The sequence below is a fragment of the Microcebus murinus genome, chromosome 9, assembly GCF_040939455.1.
Source record: "Microcebus murinus isolate Inina chromosome 9, M.murinus_Inina_mat1.0, whole genome shotgun sequence".
In the NCBI taxonomy this organism is placed as follows: Eukaryota; Metazoa; Chordata; class Mammalia; order Primates; family Cheirogaleidae; genus Microcebus; species Microcebus murinus.
This window is the reverse complement of record NC_134112.1, coordinates 97435350-97453262: the sequence shown is the minus strand read 5'-3', so window position 1 is coordinate 97453262 and position 17913 is coordinate 97435350. Positions and strand designations below refer to the sequence as shown.

The 17913-nt window shown below is 65.0% G+C and overlaps 1 protein-coding gene across 1 annotated transcript in view; it reads right to left on the bottom strand.

Moving 5' to 3' along the window:
• SSPO (SCO-spondin) overlaps window positions 1–16268 on the bottom strand; it is a 52016-nt gene extending 35748 nt beyond the window's left edge. The window contains 40 exon segments of the mRNA XM_076006767.1: window positions 30–84; window positions 187–340; window positions 791–941; window positions 1059–1241; window positions 1336–1476; window positions 1579–1731; window positions 1853–2084; window positions 2165–2256; window positions 2357–2427; window positions 2429–2483; window positions 2881–3117; window positions 3550–3772; window positions 3963–4198; window positions 4419–4588; window positions 4678–4771; window positions 4901–5050; window positions 5387–5496; window positions 5581–5708; window positions 5792–5988; window positions 6738–6872; window positions 7166–7422; window positions 7641–7735; window positions 7869–8058; window positions 8746–8980; window positions 9172–9337; window positions 9514–9741; window positions 9828–10003; window positions 10433–10550; window positions 11619–11763; window positions 12025–12265; window positions 12393–12564; window positions 12850–13002; window positions 13400–13479; window positions 13569–13727; window positions 14380–14479; window positions 14569–14809; window positions 15035–15218; window positions 15405–15487; window positions 15894–16067; window positions 16219–16268. Of these exon segments, the coding sequence (XP_075862882.1) occupies window positions 30–84; window positions 187–340; window positions 791–941; window positions 1059–1241; window positions 1336–1476; window positions 1579–1731; window positions 1853–2084; window positions 2165–2256; window positions 2357–2427; window positions 2429–2483; window positions 2881–3117; window positions 3550–3772; window positions 3963–4198; window positions 4419–4588; window positions 4678–4771; window positions 4901–5050; window positions 5387–5496; window positions 5581–5708; window positions 5792–5988; window positions 6738–6872; window positions 7166–7422; window positions 7641–7735; window positions 7869–8058; window positions 8746–8980; window positions 9172–9337; window positions 9514–9741; window positions 9828–10003; window positions 10433–10550; window positions 11619–11763; window positions 12025–12265; window positions 12393–12564; window positions 12850–13002; window positions 13400–13479; window positions 13569–13727; window positions 14380–14479; window positions 14569–14809; window positions 15035–15218; window positions 15405–15487; window positions 15894–16067; window positions 16219–16268 (6214 nt within the window).
• Window positions 16269–17913: the final 1645 nt, after the last annotated feature.

The following is a 17913-nucleotide window of genomic DNA, read 5'->3' as shown; positions in this document are numbered from 1 at the left end:
TGGCCCTCTGCCACCCCCGGCCCACTCACCAGGCAGGACACAGCGGCAGCACGACTCTCCTGTTCCCTCCACCAGGACCCAGCCCTGTGGGGACCCAGACAAAGGTCAGGCCACCTGCCTACCTCCGACCCACCCCATCAGCCTCCCCTGCCCTGGGCTCCTCGCAACGCCCCTGCAGGCTCTCACCTGGGGGCAGCGGCCCAGCGGGCAGTAGGGGGAGCAGAGGGCGGTGCGGTTGTGCAGACACTGGCACGCCCTGCAGGGGCCCCCGCGCCAGCGCTCCCCGATGCGGTGGACCCGGCCCTGGTGCTCGCAGCCCTCGCAGGGCTCCGTCAGGCACCTGGGAACGGAGGGGACCCACCCAGGGTGACTAGCCCTCCTGGTTTGCCTGGAAAACTGGGCCAGTCCTGGGCAAACTGGGACGTTTGGTCTCACACCCCGTCTTGCACCTGGCCCGGAAGAGGGGCAGGGAAGCCACTTGAGGCAGCACCGCAGCCAGGGGGCCGGCGGGCAGATACCTCCCTGGCGAGCTTCGCCCCAGGTACCTCCAGAGGTGCAAGGGGCCAAATCAGGGGACCCATTCCTGCCCCGGATTTGTCAAGCTGCATCTGTGGGCTCTGTCTACCCCCTCTGGACCTAGAGGGCATGAAACTGAAGTAGGAGAAGGCCACGTCCTGGCCGGGGCACGAGCAGGGTTCCTAATTAGGGGTCCCCTATCGAGGGAAGGGGCACACAGGAAGCCTCCTGAGTGGGAGGTGGGGGCGAGGGCCCCGGGGTGGGTGCAGGGTACCTGCGGGCCTTGTGGTGGATGCCACGGCACTGGCGGCCTCTGCCGGAGGGCCGGGGGTTGTTGGGGCTCCGGAAGGACCACTGGATGCTCTGGCTCCCACACGGGCCCAGGCACTCGGCCCAGGGGGCCCAGGAGGACCAGCCGCAGTCCACTGAGGGAGGGCCGAGAGTCAGAGCTGGGACCAGGAGGAGGAGGGGGTGGGTGCCTGGCTGGTGATCTGGGTAAGGGACCAGGGACCCCGAGGGAAGGGCCTAGGGTGGGGCCTCACCAGCGCAGTCTGGGTTGGGCCGGCAGCGCCGGGGCCGCCCGTCCTGGCAGGTGCAGAGCTGGCAGTCAGCCTTGATGTGCTGCCCAGGCCAGTAGCGGGCGCCGTCCACCAGGCAGGGGCACTGCCGGGGCCACACACACCTCCCTTCGATGCCGAGCACCTGCCCTTCTGGGCACCAGCAGCCTAGGGCAGGCCCAGGGTGAGGCTCCCAGGCAGGGAGCTCGGCCTCCACAGACCCGCAGCCCGCAGCCAGACCCTGGGCCCCAGGTCCCCTTACCTGGGCTGCTACAGGGCCGGTCAGGCGGGCACATGGCCTGGCCAGAGATGTCATCACAGGTCAGAGGGCAGGGAGCACAGGGCCAGAACACCAGCTCCGCAGAGCACGTGGCGTTGGGGCAGCCGTCCTGAGGGCAGGGCTCTGACAGAAAGCCGGGACAAGGGCCAGAGGTTGGGGAGGGTGGATGGCAGCAGGTGGGAACGAGCCTTCCCACCTCCACCGGGGCCCCTCCCTTCCACTCACTGGTCTGGCGGGCGCTGTGTGGGCCCCCGGGCAGCGCAGCGCAGGTGCGGCCCCCGTTCTGGGGTGGGTGGCACTGCCTCTGCCGCGTCGTGGTGCCCCCGCACGGCTCAGAGCACGGGGACCAGGGAGACCAGGAGCTCCACTCTCCATCCACTGTGAGGCGGAGGGGCAGGGTGGGCGGCAGGGACGGGGGGGGGGGGGTAGGGCCTAGGCCCAGGGCCCTTCCTCTCTCCCCCTTTCTCCAGGCCCCCACCCCTCCCAGCCCAGGCCTCACCTGGGCAGGCCACGCTAAAGCAGGCCTGAGACTGGCGCTCGGGGCCCGGGCAGTGCTGCAGCACCCGGAGGCCAGGTGGGGAGCAGCGGCGGCTCCGGGCCTGCACCCCAGGCCCACAGGTGCGGCTGCACAGCCCCCACGGGCTCCAGGGGCCCCAGGCCCCACAGCCCTGCTCTTCTGGGGAGGGCCCGGCCTCCCCCGGCCCTTCGCAGTCAGGCTTCCCGTTGCACACCTGGGGAGGGGAGGGGATCAGGGCTCCCATCGAGCTGGGTGCGCAGCGGCTCTGCCTCCTCCGCCCATTCCCACTCTCACCAGCTGGAAACCAATGCAGACGCCATCAGGGCAGGTGTATTCTGGGCAGGGAGCCCCTGTCCTGTTGGGGCCTCCTGGGGCTGGCAGCCCCTCTGAGGGAGAAGAGGACAGAAAACACAGTTAGCAGGGCATGACAGCCACCTCCCAGGCTCACGCCAGCATGGCCTCCCTCAGGTGAACGAAGTATTGCACTGCAGTCCAGCTCATCCTTGCTCTGGGGACAGTTGGGGATCCTACCGCAGAGCCACTCAGGGTGCAGGCAGGCCAGGGGGCAAACCGCAGGGAGAGAGCCCATGGCAAGCTGGCGGCTGGGTGGAGCCTAAGGCCATCGAAAGGAGTGTCCTGCTGTGTCTCTGTCCCCTCCCACCCCTTCCGTGCAAAGGGGCTGGCAGGGGTGCCAAGGCAGTGGAGGGGAATGCGGGTAGGAGGCAGGGCCAATATGGGACCACGCCTGGCTCAAAGAAATCTCTGGGCAAAGACAAACCCCCTATCCTCTCTCCCCTAGGCCTCGGTGGCAGGGCAGAAAGTTTTCAAAAAAGTTTCATGAAAAGATCACAAGAGGGTATAAGTTGCTCAGACTCTGAGTCCCCACCCTCCAAGTCACTCTAGCTGCACCCCCAGCTGGTCGGCAGAGGGCAAGGCGGGAGGTGCGTGCGGGGAGATGGGTCGGGCCTGCTTGGCCATGGGGCGCGCGGGTGGGGGTGCGGGACTCTCACCGCAGGCGTCGGGGCCCTCGTCCGAGCCGTCGGGGCACTGGGGCACGCCGTCGCACAGCTGCCCCGGGGCCACGCAGTGCGGGCCGCTGGCGCAGGGCGCGTGGGGCGGCGCGCAGGGCCCGCCGCAGCCGCGCTCGTCGCTGCCATCGGCGCAGTCCTCCTCCTGGTCGCAGCGCCAGCCCCGCGGGGTGCACTCGCCGCTGCCGCACGCAAACTCGAAGGGGCCGCAGGGCGGCGCTGCGGAGGGCGCCCGCGCTAGACCCTCGGCGGGCTCTGCGGCCTCCAGGCGGCTCTGCCCTGCCATCTCCCCCGCTGCTCCAGGCCCTCGCGTCCTGTCCGGGCCCGGCTGTACCCACCTTCTGCCCCTCCCCAAGTCCAATCCCTCCTGCATTTTGCTGCCCTATTGGTTTTCCAAAAGCTCTCTCTTGGACCAGGAGTTCCCAGAAGACTCCCCTCAGCTCAGAGGGAGGCCTTGAACGCCAGGAAATAAAGTTCGGACTCTTCAATCCCCCTCAAACGCCCGCCACGGCATTCAGGTGGGCATCTCCCCTTGTCTGCCCCATGCCTGCCCCTTCCCGCCCTGAGCAGCACCCACGCCCTCAGACACTCCCCCACCCCTCCCCCTCGTCCCCACCAGCTTTCTCCGCCCATTGCCTCCAGGACACTCACCTGGGCTGGCGCCGGCCAGGGGACCCGGCAGCGTAGTGTCCGGGGAGCCGGTGGAGGGCCCAGGCAAGGTGCCGGTAGGTGGTGTGGGCAGAGAGGGGAGGGGGCAGTGTCCAGGCCCCTCATCAGCTCCGTCCGGGCAGTCCCAAACTCCGTCACACAGCTGGCTGGCGCCCACACAGGTGCCGTCAATGCAGGACACCTCCCCGGGGATGCAGTTCACCTGCTCTGCAGCCGGAAAGGAGGAGCCGGTCGCAGGGCACTGCCCACTGCTCTTACTCTTGAGGAGACCCCACTCACACCCTCACAGGTGCCAACTTCACAGAGGGAACCTGGCAAAGGAGGGGGCTCACGAGGACAGGGGCCTTGTGGGAGGGGGTGCCTAGTGGGCGGGCGTCCAGGGCAGGGGACAACGCACCCGGGCAGGACTCCTCGTCAGCGGCGTCTGGACAGTCAGGGTGCCCGTCGCAGAGCAGGGCCGGGGGCAGGCAGCCCCCGTCGGCACAGGTCAGCGAGCCGGGGGGGCACGGGCAGCCCTGCTCGTCAGAGCCGTCTCCGCAGTCGTCCTTGCCGTTGCAGAGCAGGGCCGGCGCCAGGCAGTGGCCAGAGCTGCAGGACACCTGCCCCTCCCCACAGCCTGGGGCGGCACAGCCTGGCACGGGGCAGCAGGCAGGCTCAGGACACTGCCCAGGGTCCCAGGAGGACCGGGATGCCCCACCCGCCCCACCCGCCCCAAAGTCATAGTCCCTGGCAATGGGAGCAGTAGCTAAAGAAGACACCCCAGGGGACAACCACCTCAGCCCCAGAAAGCTTGGTGACACGTACAAGGACTAACCCATCACTGTCACTGCCATGCACAGGCACAGACTCACCCTCCTCATCTGAGCCATCGCCACAGTCGTCCTGGTTGTCACAAAGCCACGAGAGTGGTATGCAGTGTCCGTTCCCCTGGCACGGGGCCTCTCCCTCTGCACAGCTGGGCACCAGGTCCTCGCAGCGGGCACCGTCACCCCCACAGCGCCACTGGCTCTCCTGGCACGTGCTGAGCACACGGTGTGCTGGGCTCAGTCCAGGCTGGGCTTGGCGCGGGGCTCCTCCCACAGGCCCCTCCTAGGGCCTGGCCGTGCTCACCAGTTCCCGCAGTCCTTGTGCAGCACGGCCCCCGGCGGGAAGAAGCTGCCCTCCCACTCGCAGGGGCAGGCGGCCGGCTCCACGCAGGCTCCTCCTGAGATCACAGAGCCCAGGGCTCAGAGCCAGAGGGCACGGTGGCTACTAGCCCAGCCCTGTCACCATGACCTGTGGCCCCTTCCCAATCTCAGCGTCCCCTCCCCTCTGCCCCTTCTGACCCACACACCGTGCAGCAGAGTCCCCTTGGGGCAGAAGCAGCCCTCCAGGCAGGCCACAGCCTGGCAGTGCCACCTGGGCTCGGGACGGTGGTCATGGCAGGTGGGGGGACACGTGGGGCCACAGGCCTCATACACCTGTCCCCCTTCACACTGCAGGGCTGAGGGAGAGGAGAGAGGATCGGGTCACCGAGGCACGAGGGCAACAGTATGCATCAGTACTAGGCGAGATGGTCCAGGTGACACCCACAGAGGGCAGAGGGGTGCCTGGCATAGACCTTTGCTGAGACTCCCTCTCCCCCCGCCAGGGCCATTTGTACTGTGTCAGCTCTGCAGGGCAGCCGTTCTCGCATGTCTGGCTGATCTAGAAGAGTGGCAGCAGTAAGCTTGCGATGCGTAGTTGCTCTCGAATGAGCAAACGGCTGGCTCTCCACACAGCAGAAGCGTCCTGCACGTGCCAGGACTGGGCACAGGGGCTGAGGGTGGGGCATACTCACGGCAGAGCTCCTGGCTGCGCCAGCGCACATGGTGCCCGTGCCGGGCACACTCGTCTGCATAGGTGGCAACGGCTGAGCAGAGGCACTCACAGTCGCCCCCTGAATCGCAGCTGTGGGAGGGCGCGTTCAGACCCGGCACCCCTGCCCACCCCTGGCACCCCCTCTCCCACCCGCCCCAGCCCGCCCCCGCTCACCTGCAGGCGTCGTACACACACCGCTTGTAGTGCTGCTGCGGGGGCACCTCCGCGTGGCACGGGGCAAAGAGTGGCTGCAGCACCACCCCGCAGCGGGCCCGAGCCCAGGCAGCCCGGTGCGCGTTCACCTGCAGGCCCAGGGCAGCTCCAGCACCTTGGACGGGCCCTGGCCTCTGGACCCCACCCCTCCCCCTTTCCTGCCCTTGCTCACGGTGCAGGGGTGCGGCAGGTCTCCTGGCTCCGGGCAGAGGGGACTGAGGCGCCAGGAGTGGGCGGCCAGCTCAGCCGTGGGCTCCAGGACGCCCTGGCGGCTCCGCAGGTCGTTGCTGGCGTCTCCGTCAAAGTCTCCGCACAGCCCGGCCACACGACCGCGGAACTGGGGGGGCAGCTGCACCAGCACCCGCGTGCCTGGCGGCAGCATTGCAAACAAATCAGCACACTGGCCTTCTTCTGGCCCGGGAGAAGACCAAGGGGGGACAACTGGCCTGTCTCTCACACCGTGAGGGGCCACCACCCTCTTTTGTGGGGGGCGCTGGCTGGTGGTGGTAAGCGAGGACACCTACATTTGGGGGGCTAAGGGGAGGAGAAGCTGGGGTCTATTTTGCTAACGCCAGGCTGGGGGCAGGTCACGTTCTGGACAGGAAGCCAGACTCCAGGGTAGTCTGCGGGACCTCCCGGCACCAGAGCCCTTGGCGGCCTCGGGCCAGGGGGCAGCCCGGCGGCACTGAGCCGAGGCCACGTGGGTGTCACTTCGCTTTCTCTTGGTTTCTCAGTAACAGCTACATTTCTAACGTGCCAGCTGCTTGTGTTTGGGTGGTGGGATGGCAGGAGATTTATTTTCATTTCTTGTTTCTAAAGCTTGGTATTTCCTAAATGTTTCTTTGGTGCGGAAGTATTGCTTTCATAATGAAGAAAAACATCATTATGAAAACCTGATTTGGAAACTCTGACCGTGTGCACGGGCCGGGAGGCAGGGCTGTGCTGGCTGAGGCCAGGAGGCGGGTAAAGTCAGGGTTGGGGGCCTGGCCTGGCTGTCAGGCTGGAAACGTGCCCTGTGGGGGTGTCAGGGGCAGGTCTGGCGTCGGGAGGACAGTCTCGGGGAGTCCAGCCCTGTGCTGAGGCCGGGCATGGGTCAGACGGCCGGGGCAGGGGCTGACCTCCGTCCCAGAGCAGGGTGAGGCCCAGGCGGGTCGTGAGCAGCAGGAAGAGGCCAGCACGGTGCAGGCTCAGCCCGGGACCCGTGTAGACCTTGGGTGGTGTCACACTCACCCCATTCACTGTCACTGCCCGGCCTGTGGAAGAAGAGAGCATTCAGGCCCAGCCTGGAGGAAGGGGCCCCCCAGGCCCTCGAGGGGCTCTCCAGCCTCCCCTCCAATCCTTTCTTTGCCTCTCTACCTATGGGACCTTGGGCACATCATTAGATTTCTCTGGGCCTTAATTTCTTGGAGCTTTATGGAATTATGATTCCCAATCAAGAGGAAAGGCACCAGCTGAGGGCAGCTGAGCCATGGAGGAGCTGTCCCTCAATGGGCTGGCATGGAAACCCCAGGCCCCGGCAATGTCACCCTTTTAGTGTCCCAGCCACCTCTGAGCATGTGCACTACAGTGCTCTCCAGACGCACAGTCAGCGCCTTGGTGCAGGTGAGACCGCTGGCCCCGCAGGGCAGGTTCTGGGCAGAGACTGTGAACCGGCCGCCGGCCTCTCGCACCAGCAGATACTCGCAGGCCCCGGGGAAGGTGAAGGCCAGTCCATCGAACGTCACATAGTGGGGGGCGCCTGACACCTGGCACCGCCCACTGCACTGCCGGCCTGTGCAGTGCCACTTCCGGCCCCGGCACACGCTGTGGGTGAGGTGGGGGGAAACAGAGTCACTGAGGACAGGGATGAAGCTGGGCTGGGTTCCAGGCAACTGCAGACAGGCTGGTATTGTGGAGGGGTCCTGCGGGTTCCCATCACCCGGGCAGTCTGGACACCCCACCTACCACCCCAGCCTCTTCTGGCGAAGGGAAGGATGACGTTTGGAGAGCCAGACCCACAAGGTCACAGTGGCTGGACATACCAGACGTTGCAGTCTTCCTGGATGGTGGCGTTGGGCGGGTACCACTGCCCACTGTGACGGCAGGGACACAGCTCAGGAGGCACACAGCGCTCATCCTGGGCAGAGGGCAGGGACAAAGCATGCCGTGGGAGGCTGCCCAACGACCCCACCGCTGCTGTGCACAGTGAGGGGAGCAGGGCAGTGCCCTGGCCTAGGGGAGGTCGCGCTGCTGCCCCTTCCTGGACTCACCAGCAGCACCGTGCCCAGCGGACAGACACAGCCATCAGCGCTGCCCGCGGGGCAGGAGTGGTTGGCCTGGGGGTTGTCACAGGTGAGGAGGCAGGCACCAGGGGCATAGACAAGCTCCCGGGGACAGAATGCCCGCCGTGGCGGACAGCGGCGGGCCGTGCAGTTCCAGAGGCCCCTTTCCTGGCAGACACTGCAGCAGGTTGGGAGGGAGGAAGCACCAAGTTCAGGCCCCCGGGGCCCTGGTCTGACCTAGTGAGAGTCTCAGGAGCCCAGATGCTGGGGGCACAGGTGTGAAGACCCAGCCCTGACGCCGGAGACCTGAGCATCTCAGCTCCCAACAGCCAGTCACCAGCGCAGGGGGCTGGGCTGTCTGCAGCACCCTGACATGCCTGGGATAGGCACTGTCATCCTTTCCTGCCCCAGCTCCAGTGGCACCATTCTCCAGGCTCTGGGGTGGAGAGAGAGATTGAACAGCCTGCTCCCAGCCCAGGAGGAGAGGGACTGCACTGTCCCACCCCGTGCCGGATCCTGGCCCTGCCTGCACTGACCCGTACCGCCTCTACCCTCATTCATAAGCCAGGCCTGTGACTCTGCACGCCATTTAGCCTATCTGAGCCTCAGTTTCCTCATCCGCAAAACGGGAACAATTCTTCCACTTCTCACTTTATTAGGTCATTGTAAGAAAGTAAAATTAAATAAGATAGCGTACATCAAAGTGCCTTGTAGACCCTCGAGTGCTCTGCGACTGAAGGGAAGTTACCAGCACACTGTGGTCCCCAACATGTGACCCACAAGGCCACACAGCCCACCCATTCTCTCTCAAGCTCTACATCTTCACCCCACATTCCTCCTCTCGCCCCAAGGTCGCTGCCCTCACCAGCGGTTGCAGTCCTTCGTGGTGGCACTGCCCGGGGCGTAGCGACGAGCTCCGAGCTGGCAGACGCACAGGCTGGGGGGCACACACTGGCCCTCGGGGTCCCACAGCAGCCCTGGGGGGCAGGTACAGCCAGCCACACAGCCGCCCAGCTCCCCACAGTCCTCCAGCTCCCCACAGTGTCGACCGCACGCCGGGGCACACTCCTGGTACTCCTGGCCACCAGGACACAGGACGGCTGGGCACGGGACACATGCAGGTCAGGGGCATTGCCATGGCCAGCTCTGCCCACCCCCTCTGAATTGCACACCCCACAGCCCCTGGGCCTCTGCAGGAGGAAAAGCCCAGCAATCTGCCAAGGTCAGAGGTGCAGCCCTGCCCCCAGCCACTCCTAGAAGGGGGAGGACAAGGGAGGAGGGGGAGCCTCACGGCAGAGAGTCTGGTTCCTCCAAGCAAGCGGGGCGCCGGCCTGGGCGCAGTGGCGTGCATAGGCAGAGAGCACCGGGCACAGGCAGTCCCTGCCAGGGGTGCAGCCGCACACGGCTGCCAGGCAGCGCAGCTGGAACGGCTCCCTGTCCACCAGCCCGTGGCACTCCTTGGGAATAGAGGAGGAAATGGGTCAGCTCCTCCTCCATGGGGCTTCCGTCCCCTCAGTCCCTGCTGCCACCTCCCTGGTTTTGGCTGATCTCCCTTGATCCTTCTAAGAGCCCAGGAGGAGGGCAGGGCAGGTGTCGCCCATCTCACAGGTGTGGGCGGCGCCCACCCGGCTACCTGGAAGGCCGGGCCATGCAGGACGGCACAGGCTGCCTCTGCGACAGTGTGGCGCTGGGAGTGGGCGCTGCAGGGGGAAAGCGGGGCGCTGTCCCCTGAGGGGCACCTTCCCTCGCCTGCCACCTGGAACTTGCTGGCAAAGGCAGCAATGCTGGTCTCCACGTCCCCAGCCGGTGTCAAGAAGTCGTCCTGCTGGTTCCAGGTGAAGGTGCCACACAGACCCTGCACCTGGGCCACAGGAGGAGTCCACGTGAGACAGTCCTGTCCAGTCCCACCATGGCCTTGCCCAGCTGCTCACCACCACCCTGGCACACCTGGTGGGCATGACGGGGGTCCAGGGTGACGTAGGCAGCAGGGTCCGACACTCCCCAGAGGACCTGGGCCCCAGGCCAGCGCAGCAGCAGGAAGGTAGAGGAGGCTCGGGAGACTCTGAGGCCCCCAGCGCCGCTCCAGGGCAAGCTCACGTCCTGCCCGTCCGCCAGCACAGCTCCTGGAACAGGGGCCTGATGGGGGCGGGGAGCACGTGGAGGGAGGGGGCCGCTAGGAGGGAAGAACCTCGGGTGGGAGAGCCCCTGTCAGGGTGGGCAGCCAGAGACAACTGGAGTGACCCCAGAGGTCACCTCTCACACCTGGGCCCTCCCACCCAGGCCCGAGGGCCACCCTCGGCACACATTTTGCCTGTTCCTTTCCTTTTGTGGCCAGCGGCCGATGGAGCTGGGCAGAGAGTCAGGAGCAGACCAGGGCAGAGAGTTGGAGGGACAGTGCCCTAGAGGGCCTGCCTGGTCTGGCCAAGCCTGAGGCCTTTCGGACTCTCATAACTACTTGCAGTTTACCCTGGGGTTCCAGCGCCATCGGGCAGGGTGGGGCAGTGGTGAAAGGAAGCCTGCTGGGTGCCCCAAGGAGGCAGGGCTGGGGCTACCTGAGTCCCTGAGCTGGACGTGGGTGTCCCCCAGGGAGACAGAGATGGCGTGCAGGCAGCTCCCAGAGTCGCAGGCCCCGTGCTCCAGCTGGATCAGCAGCCGCCCCTTCACGTAGTCCTGGGGCACACGGGGTGTGGGGGGGCGGACCTCAGGCTCTCCGCAGAGCTCTCTGGGACCTTCTCTGCACTGCACCCTCTGCACACACCTGGAGGCAGCCCCGCCCAGCACCTAAACCGACCACTGTCCAGCCGCCTACCAGCCTCTCTGTGAGGTAAGGGGCTTAACCCTCGCCAAGGGTTGGCATGTGCAGATGTCTCTGTGCATGTGTGCGCATGGCCACGTATGTGTGCGTGTGTGCATGTGAAGGCATGTGTTTGTGTGTGCATGAGTGTGTACACGTACATGTCTGCATGTTGAGGTGAGATGATGCGCTTCCTCCCCACAGGTATGAATGTTCGTCTATATGTGTGCATGCAAACGTATGTGCTAAATCTATGTGCACATGCATGAGTGTATGCTGTGTGTGCATGCCTGTTTGTGTCTGTGTAAGTGGGAACAGGGTGCATATGTGAGTCTGTGTGCTGGTGTGTGGTCTGTGTGTGTGCATCTTCGGCTGTGTGTGTTGGGGGAGACAGCTGTCCTCTTCCTCCTGATGGACAGGCCTTCAGCCTCTCTGAGGACTCTACACTCCCCCGATTTTGTCACCCCGTGTCTACTCATGAGAGGAGTGGAAACGGTCCAATAGTTAGATGGAGGGATCACGGAAGGGCCCCTAGAAGCGTGGGAAAGAACGTGGCTGCCCCTGAACTCGGAAAGTGACCGAACTGTGTGGGGAAGGGCGGGTGGGGACGAAGGCCCCTTATCTCCCCTGGGGCGCTCTGCATGAAGTAGCCTGTGACAAGCCCAGCCTGTCCCATCTGTGGGAGAGGACTGAGGATGGGTTTTGGTGTGTGGCCCTGGCTGGGGACCTCGACAGCAGGACTTTCAGGGGAAGCCAGGGGGAGGCTTTGGGCCTTTGGCAGGCACCCTCCCTCCCTCGCTCCCTCCAGAGTTGGCTCTCTCTGCTCTTCCCGGGAGGACCGTGTGTTTCACTGACTTAGTGGTTTCCTTGTAGCCCACCCCAACATCCCCTAGGATGGCCTCTGCTCTGGCAAGACCCCCTCCAGGAGCTGGTCCTCTGCCCACCTGCACCAGGCTGTAGCGGCACCCCGGGCCACCTCGGAAGGAGAAGCTCCGCCCATCGAAGGTGACGTAGTGCCCGTCCCCTCCCACCGCACACTCGGCCGGGCACGGGGCCTGTGTGCAGTGCCAGCGGCCGCCCCGGCAGACGCTGTGGGCATATGGGGGGCAGAGCTGGAGACGCCACCCCAACACCCTGGTTCCCCCCTCCCCTGCACCCGAACACTGGAAGGGGCAGAGGTCAGCAGACAAGGTCTTCAAGCAGGGCCATCTGCCATGCCGGGGGCGGCCCCGGGCCCCCCATGAGAAGGGCCTGGGCAGGCTGGAGATGGGGGGGGCAGGCTGGAGATGGGGGAGGCAGGCTGGGGAGAGCAGCAGGCACTACACCGCTGCCACCCCAGTGAGGACCTACCACGGGTTACACAGCTGGAGCACGGTGTCGCCCGGGGCGTAGCGCTGGCGCCGGTGGTAGCAGGGGCAGCGGGCGGCAGGCACGCAGAGGGCACCGTCCCAGAAGAGGCCTCGCGGGCACTCACAGCCGCTCACACACTCCTCCCCGCAGGAGCCCTCCTCTCCCGGGCCCACTGCCTGGCAGCTGGGCGGGCAGGGGGAGGCGCAGTCGGAGTAGAGCTGGCCCCCGGGGCACGGGTGCTCTGTGGGCAGAGGAGTGGCCCATGAGTGGCCGTGGCTCCTGCCAGACCCTGAAGAGCCCTCGGGGAATACACCCGTGGGTGGTGGCCACCCTCGGTCAGTTTGGTAGGGTAGGAGCCCAGGCAGTACCGCAGAAGCCGGGCTTCCTCCAGGTGACCTGCACGTGCCGCCTGGCACAGGCCTGGGCGTAGCTGGCAAAGGTGGCACACACGGCCTCCCGCCGCCCCTCGCGCCCGCTGCCCGCGGCGGCCCCCCTGCAGTAGGCAAAGAGGCAGGCCTCGTGGTACTCAGCAGGGGGGACCTGTCAGGAAAGGACAGCCCCTCAGCAACAAAGCCTCTCCTCGCCGCTGGCACCTCGGCCTCCAGCTTCCATCACCTCCCTGGCTCATAACCACATAGAATCGGTCTGGGAGGGCTGCAGGGGTCTTGCAGAGCAGCCTCTGGGTCCCCAGAGACACAGCCAAGCACAGGGAGGGCACAGTTTGACCCACGGCCCCAGGCATCCTAGTGGCAGGGCAAGACCACCTGGTGACAGCTCTCTGGCACCCCGTTGGGTACCGGACACCACCTTCACCCCCACCCATACCTGGGCATGGCACTGCCAGAACGGACTGCCCAGCAGCTGATGGCACACGTCCTGGGCTTCGCCCCGCAGCTGGCCAGGCTCCATGCCCACCTCTGTGTTTCCCAGGGGGCCCTCACAGCCCTGGGCCACCTCCACTGCATCCAGACACCCAGGCTGGGGACAAACGGAGTCAGGTCAGGGTGGGGACATGGTGAGGGACATGAACCAGGACACCAGGAAAATGACCACCGCTCTCACATTACGGGGCTGCATCAAGGCCCCGTAATCACGTCCACCAGCCCACACCCTGGTGCCGTGGACAGCGGCAAGGTGGCAGCCCAGGTGAGGAGGCGGAGGAGCTGAGGCCTGGAGGACTAACTGGTTCACCAACGCTTCTCAGGGACCCTGCGGCCTGTCCTCTGCCCTGAGGGTCTGAGAGAGGGCCGGACTCCCTCCTAGGGGCAGGACAGCGATGGGGCCAGGACAAGGGCTTGGAGGAGTAGGAGCTGGGCCAGGCTGAGAAGCTGGGAGTGGCAGGCAGGGAGGGAGGGAGCCCGGGCATCAGCCTCACCTCCGAGCCAGGAAGCCTCCAGGAGTTCCCAAAGGTGGCAGCTAACACGGCCAGGCCCCCGCCAGGCTCCACAAAGTCATCTGAGGAAGGCAGAGGCGAGGGTGCCGGGGCTGGAGGCTCCTGTCTCCCCTTCCCTCCTACACCAGCAACCAAGCCACCCCTTACTCACCCTCAGGCCGGCCATTGTACAGCCCACAGAGGCCTTGCGTCTGTCCCCAGAGCTCGTGGTCCACAGAGATGGAGATGGAGCCAGCCCTGTCCAGCCGCACCACGACCCCCAGGCCACCCGACAGCACCAGCCAGTCCCCCAGCCACTGCAGGCTCAGCCCTGGGTGGGGAAGGGGGTCACTTGGCTACCTGTGGCCACACACCCATGACCACAGCAGGGCTCAAAGTGCCCAGGGAGGAGTGCAGGAGGGAAGGAATTCTCAATTCTACAGAGCTCCGCACTTGATCATGAAAGCATATTCTTTAAAGCAGAGCGATTGTTTTCCATCATGGCCCTCTTTGAGATGCTCATGAAGGCTGCGGACGCTTTCTTGTAAGAGAAAACTACATAGCACACGCGCATGCACACACACGCACATGCACGTGGGAAGCCCAGCTGGAACAAAAGGCCCAGCAGGAGAGCTTCGCATGGCTTAGCACCAAAGCACTTCCTCACCACCGTCTGTGAGGCAGGTGGGGAAACTGAGGCTCAGGGAGGTTAAGCAGAGGGACCTGCCCGAGATCATACATGGAGGAGGTGGTGGGAGAGGGTGGGTTGCATAGGGTCAGGGACCAGGCCAGTGTCCTCCAGGCTCCTTGCCTGGCTTTGCATCTGCAAATGCCTCCCAGTGGCAGGGGGTGGGGACGGGGGGGAGCAGTGGGCACAGTCCCAAACTGTCCCTGCTGCTCTTCTGACCCCTGCCCTGGGGGTGTGCAGACTTCCCAGAGGGGCAGAGGGGCCCGGCGGTCTGTTGCCCCCACAGTGTCCTCACCGTGGAACAGCCGCGGCTCCCCTTCAGGTACCAGCTGCCCCTTCACAGAGACGTTTCCACCCTGAATCAGCACCTCCTCGGGTCCCATTGTCACCCGTACCTTGTGGTGAGACACATAGTGGAAAGGGCATCAGCGGCTGTCCTGTGTCCAGCCTCCTCCCTGTGGCGGTCCCTGTCTCCCTCCCTCACCAGCTGACAGAGCCCAGGCTGGGGACAGTGGTCCCCAGGCCCGAGGTGGACAGCCCAGCTGGAGTCAGCAGTGCCCGCCAGCAGGTAGGTGCAGCGGCCCAGGAAGTGGTAGTGGCGTCCGTCAAAGGTGCGGTAGTGGAAGCCCGACCAGGTGGCACAGGTGGCAGAGGGACGTTGCTGCTGGCTCCAGAGTTGGCCCACAGCCCCTGCCAGGGGCTGCAGGACGGCTGGAGAGGAGGCACTGACTGGGCAAGAGACACACCAATTGTGACCCTCTGAGCACAGACAGAGGGCCAGGGTTAGGCAGAGCAGGAAGCAGGAGGACAGGGAATGGTCACTATGGTGGGCCGGGGAGCAGGCATGGGCCCTGCAGAAAGGCCCAGAGCTTAGGAACTCTATGTGGGAGTGCCTGGGGAGGGGGTGCTGCCCGGGACTGTGACCACTTGGCAGGCTGGGGGCTGCCGACCCACCTGGCAGGTGTGGGCTGGAGCAGGGGACGCAGGCCTGGGAGCTGCCGTCCCACCAGCTGCGACCCCAGGGCCGGGCACAGCAGTCTTCCAGGCTTTCTGCCGAAGCGTTAACTGAGTCTGCCCATGGCTGGCACTGCCACGTGGCAAAGCAGAGGCCTTCAGGGCTAGCGCCGTGGAGGGCTGTGGTGGGTTGAGGAGAGAATGGGGCAGACCCAGGCAGTGGGCATGGGGGCAGCCTGCACCTCTCGGCCTGGCCTGGTTCCCTCCCTGGGCAGCCTGCTGCCTCTCCAAACCGAGGTCTGGGCTGCCCTGCCCTGCCTGGGCTGGCATGGGGCACCACTGCCCCACACCCACTCAGGCGCTTACCCTCGGTGCAGTGTGTGCCGCCCCAGCCTGGGCAGCAAGCCCTCACCGTCCGGTTCCATGTAGCAGGCCGGGTTTCTGGGGGTCTGTACCCACCGAGCAGGTGGAAGCGGGGGAGGGGTGGAAGATGTTAGTACTCAGTTCATTCCCATCACCGGGAAGAGCCTGGAACATTTCGGTCTGATCTATCACTCTCTGATGGAATTCGTCATTTAACTTTGTCCTGGACTTAATTTCCCCACGGGCAAAGTGAGAATGATGTTGGGCAGGCAGACAGGGAGTGGGGGCAGAGGGAGCGGGCTCTGGGCCTCCCCCTGCTGTGCCCAGCGTAGCAGCCACTCACCACCCACCCTAATCTCCGAGCCCACCCAGGACCTACTTCCCAACACCTGCTTCTACCAGGCCTGCTCCCAGTCCTCCCCGACTCTGAGGGCGTCCAGCCTGTCCCTCCTTTCTGCCCAGCAGACAGCCCAGGCCCTGATCCTCACTCACTTGTAGATGGGACAGAGCCCGGGTGTTGGGGACCTGGCACGGCCACTCCCGGGCAGGTCCAGCCGCCAGCCCAGGCGGCTGTAATGGTAGAGGCTGGCACAGGGCACCAGGTCCTCCTGACGAGGGGCTACTTCCTCTTCCACGCGGATGGTCTCCGTCCGCTCACACCATCGCCTGCCCACAGTGGGGAACCACACTTGCTACCACCGTCCCCTCTGTCACCAAGCAGCCCCATCCAGGGACCCCACTCTCAGGAGAGGTTACTGAAGTTAGGAGGGAGGGGAAGAGGACTTCAGTGGCATCGGTCCCAGGGCGGGGTGCTCACCCATTGCTCAGTGCCCACGCCACCCCAAAGAGGAGGGTGGGGAGCAGCATGGTGCTCTCCACCCCCACGGCACCGTTGGGCGAACGTGAGGCTCAGGCTTGGGGAGGCAAGGCTGCGGCCGAGGGGCAGGGAGCCCAGCGCTGCTCTGCTGCAGCCCTGCCGCCAGTCCCTGGGGCTAGGGAGGCTTTATCCCAGCCTCATGCCTAGGGCACCAGCTGCCCACGACCGGATTGGACCTTCCCACATCATTGCCGGGGAGGCCAGCTCTCCTAGGCAACGGTCCTCTTCCCACCCCTCCTAGTGTGTGTGTGTGTGTGTGTGTGTGTGTGTGTGTGTGTGTGTGTAACGGGGAAGCCCAGCCGGACATTCTGAGCCGCTGGTATTTCAACACTTGGGCACGACCACAAATTTAGTTGGGACTCTAGGCAAGCCACCCTCCCTCCCTTTCTGGGCTTCAGTGTTCTTATCAGTGAAAACTTCAGGGACTTCCCAGGGGTGCAGAAATGGGACTGAGAGACTCTGTGAATTCTTTGAAATTGTACGTGTGCATATTTTTCTGAGGACAGTGCCTTAACTTTTATTAGATTCTCAAGGGAGTATGACCCCACCGAAAGGTTAAGAGCTCCTTGGCTGAAGGACTGGTACGGTCTCCCAGCCCTGTCCTGCCTCCTCCAGCCCCTCTCCCGCCAGGCACAGGAGTGACAGCAGTAACCTCACCAGTGAGTTCGGTGTGTGGAGACAGGTGCACAGCATGGGGTCCAGCCTCTTACTGGGGGTGATTATGTGTGGCTGGTTGGGCCCCCCGCCCCCCCCCTTCTACAAGGGTCTCCGGGGTCCAGAACCAGGGAGCCTGGGCTGAAGAATGAGAGGAAGCCTCTGGAAGGAGTGCCTGGTTGCGGGAGCTCCCCCAGCCCTGGGGCAGAGCTGAGCCGGATGGAGAGTCCGGCTGGGAGGGGGCAGTGGTTGGGAGGGGGCAGCGACTGGCTCCGCAGGGGAATCCTGGTTACAACATCCTGGTTACCAGCAGTGCTCTGAAGACACCCAGGCTGGAATGTGGCCTGGACCTCAGATTTCATGCCCTTCCAGCCCCTAAACCTGAGGAGCATGTCCCACTGAGCATCCTGCATAGTCATCCCACCTGCAGGGAGGAAGGAGGCTGCCAGGACCTGGAGCTGGGCTATGCAGTCCTTCTCCGGGCCCACCATTGGTCCTGGGGCCAAAAGAGGGTCCCATGTGAGTCCCTTGGGGCTCACAGATGGCTAGGATCAGCTCCCCTCAGGAGTCACACTCACACCGGACACTTCTTCGCGTTTTACACTCATGCACGCCCCCACCCACAGCCGCGCTGCCTCCAGCGGCCATCACTGCCGCTCTGCGATCTGGCCACAGCTGCTAAGGCAGCACTTGGACTGGGAAGAAGCAATCCAATCCATTGGGAGTCACAGCTGTCCTTTCCCCTAAGGGGCAGGAGCGTGGAAGCTAGAACCCAAGGGAGTTCGGAGAGAGATTGTGGAGAGGAGTCGGGGACAACCAGCCCAGGTTTTAGTTCCAGAGGGACACGACACGGGGAGTTTTCAGAGTGCAGGCGCACCGGCGGCACACCTGGGACCAAGGACGGCCAGTGCAGCCCCCCCAGTCGGATCGAGGGCTGAGGGCTGCCCTCCACAGCTAACTGGAGGTTTCGGGTGCAGCAGG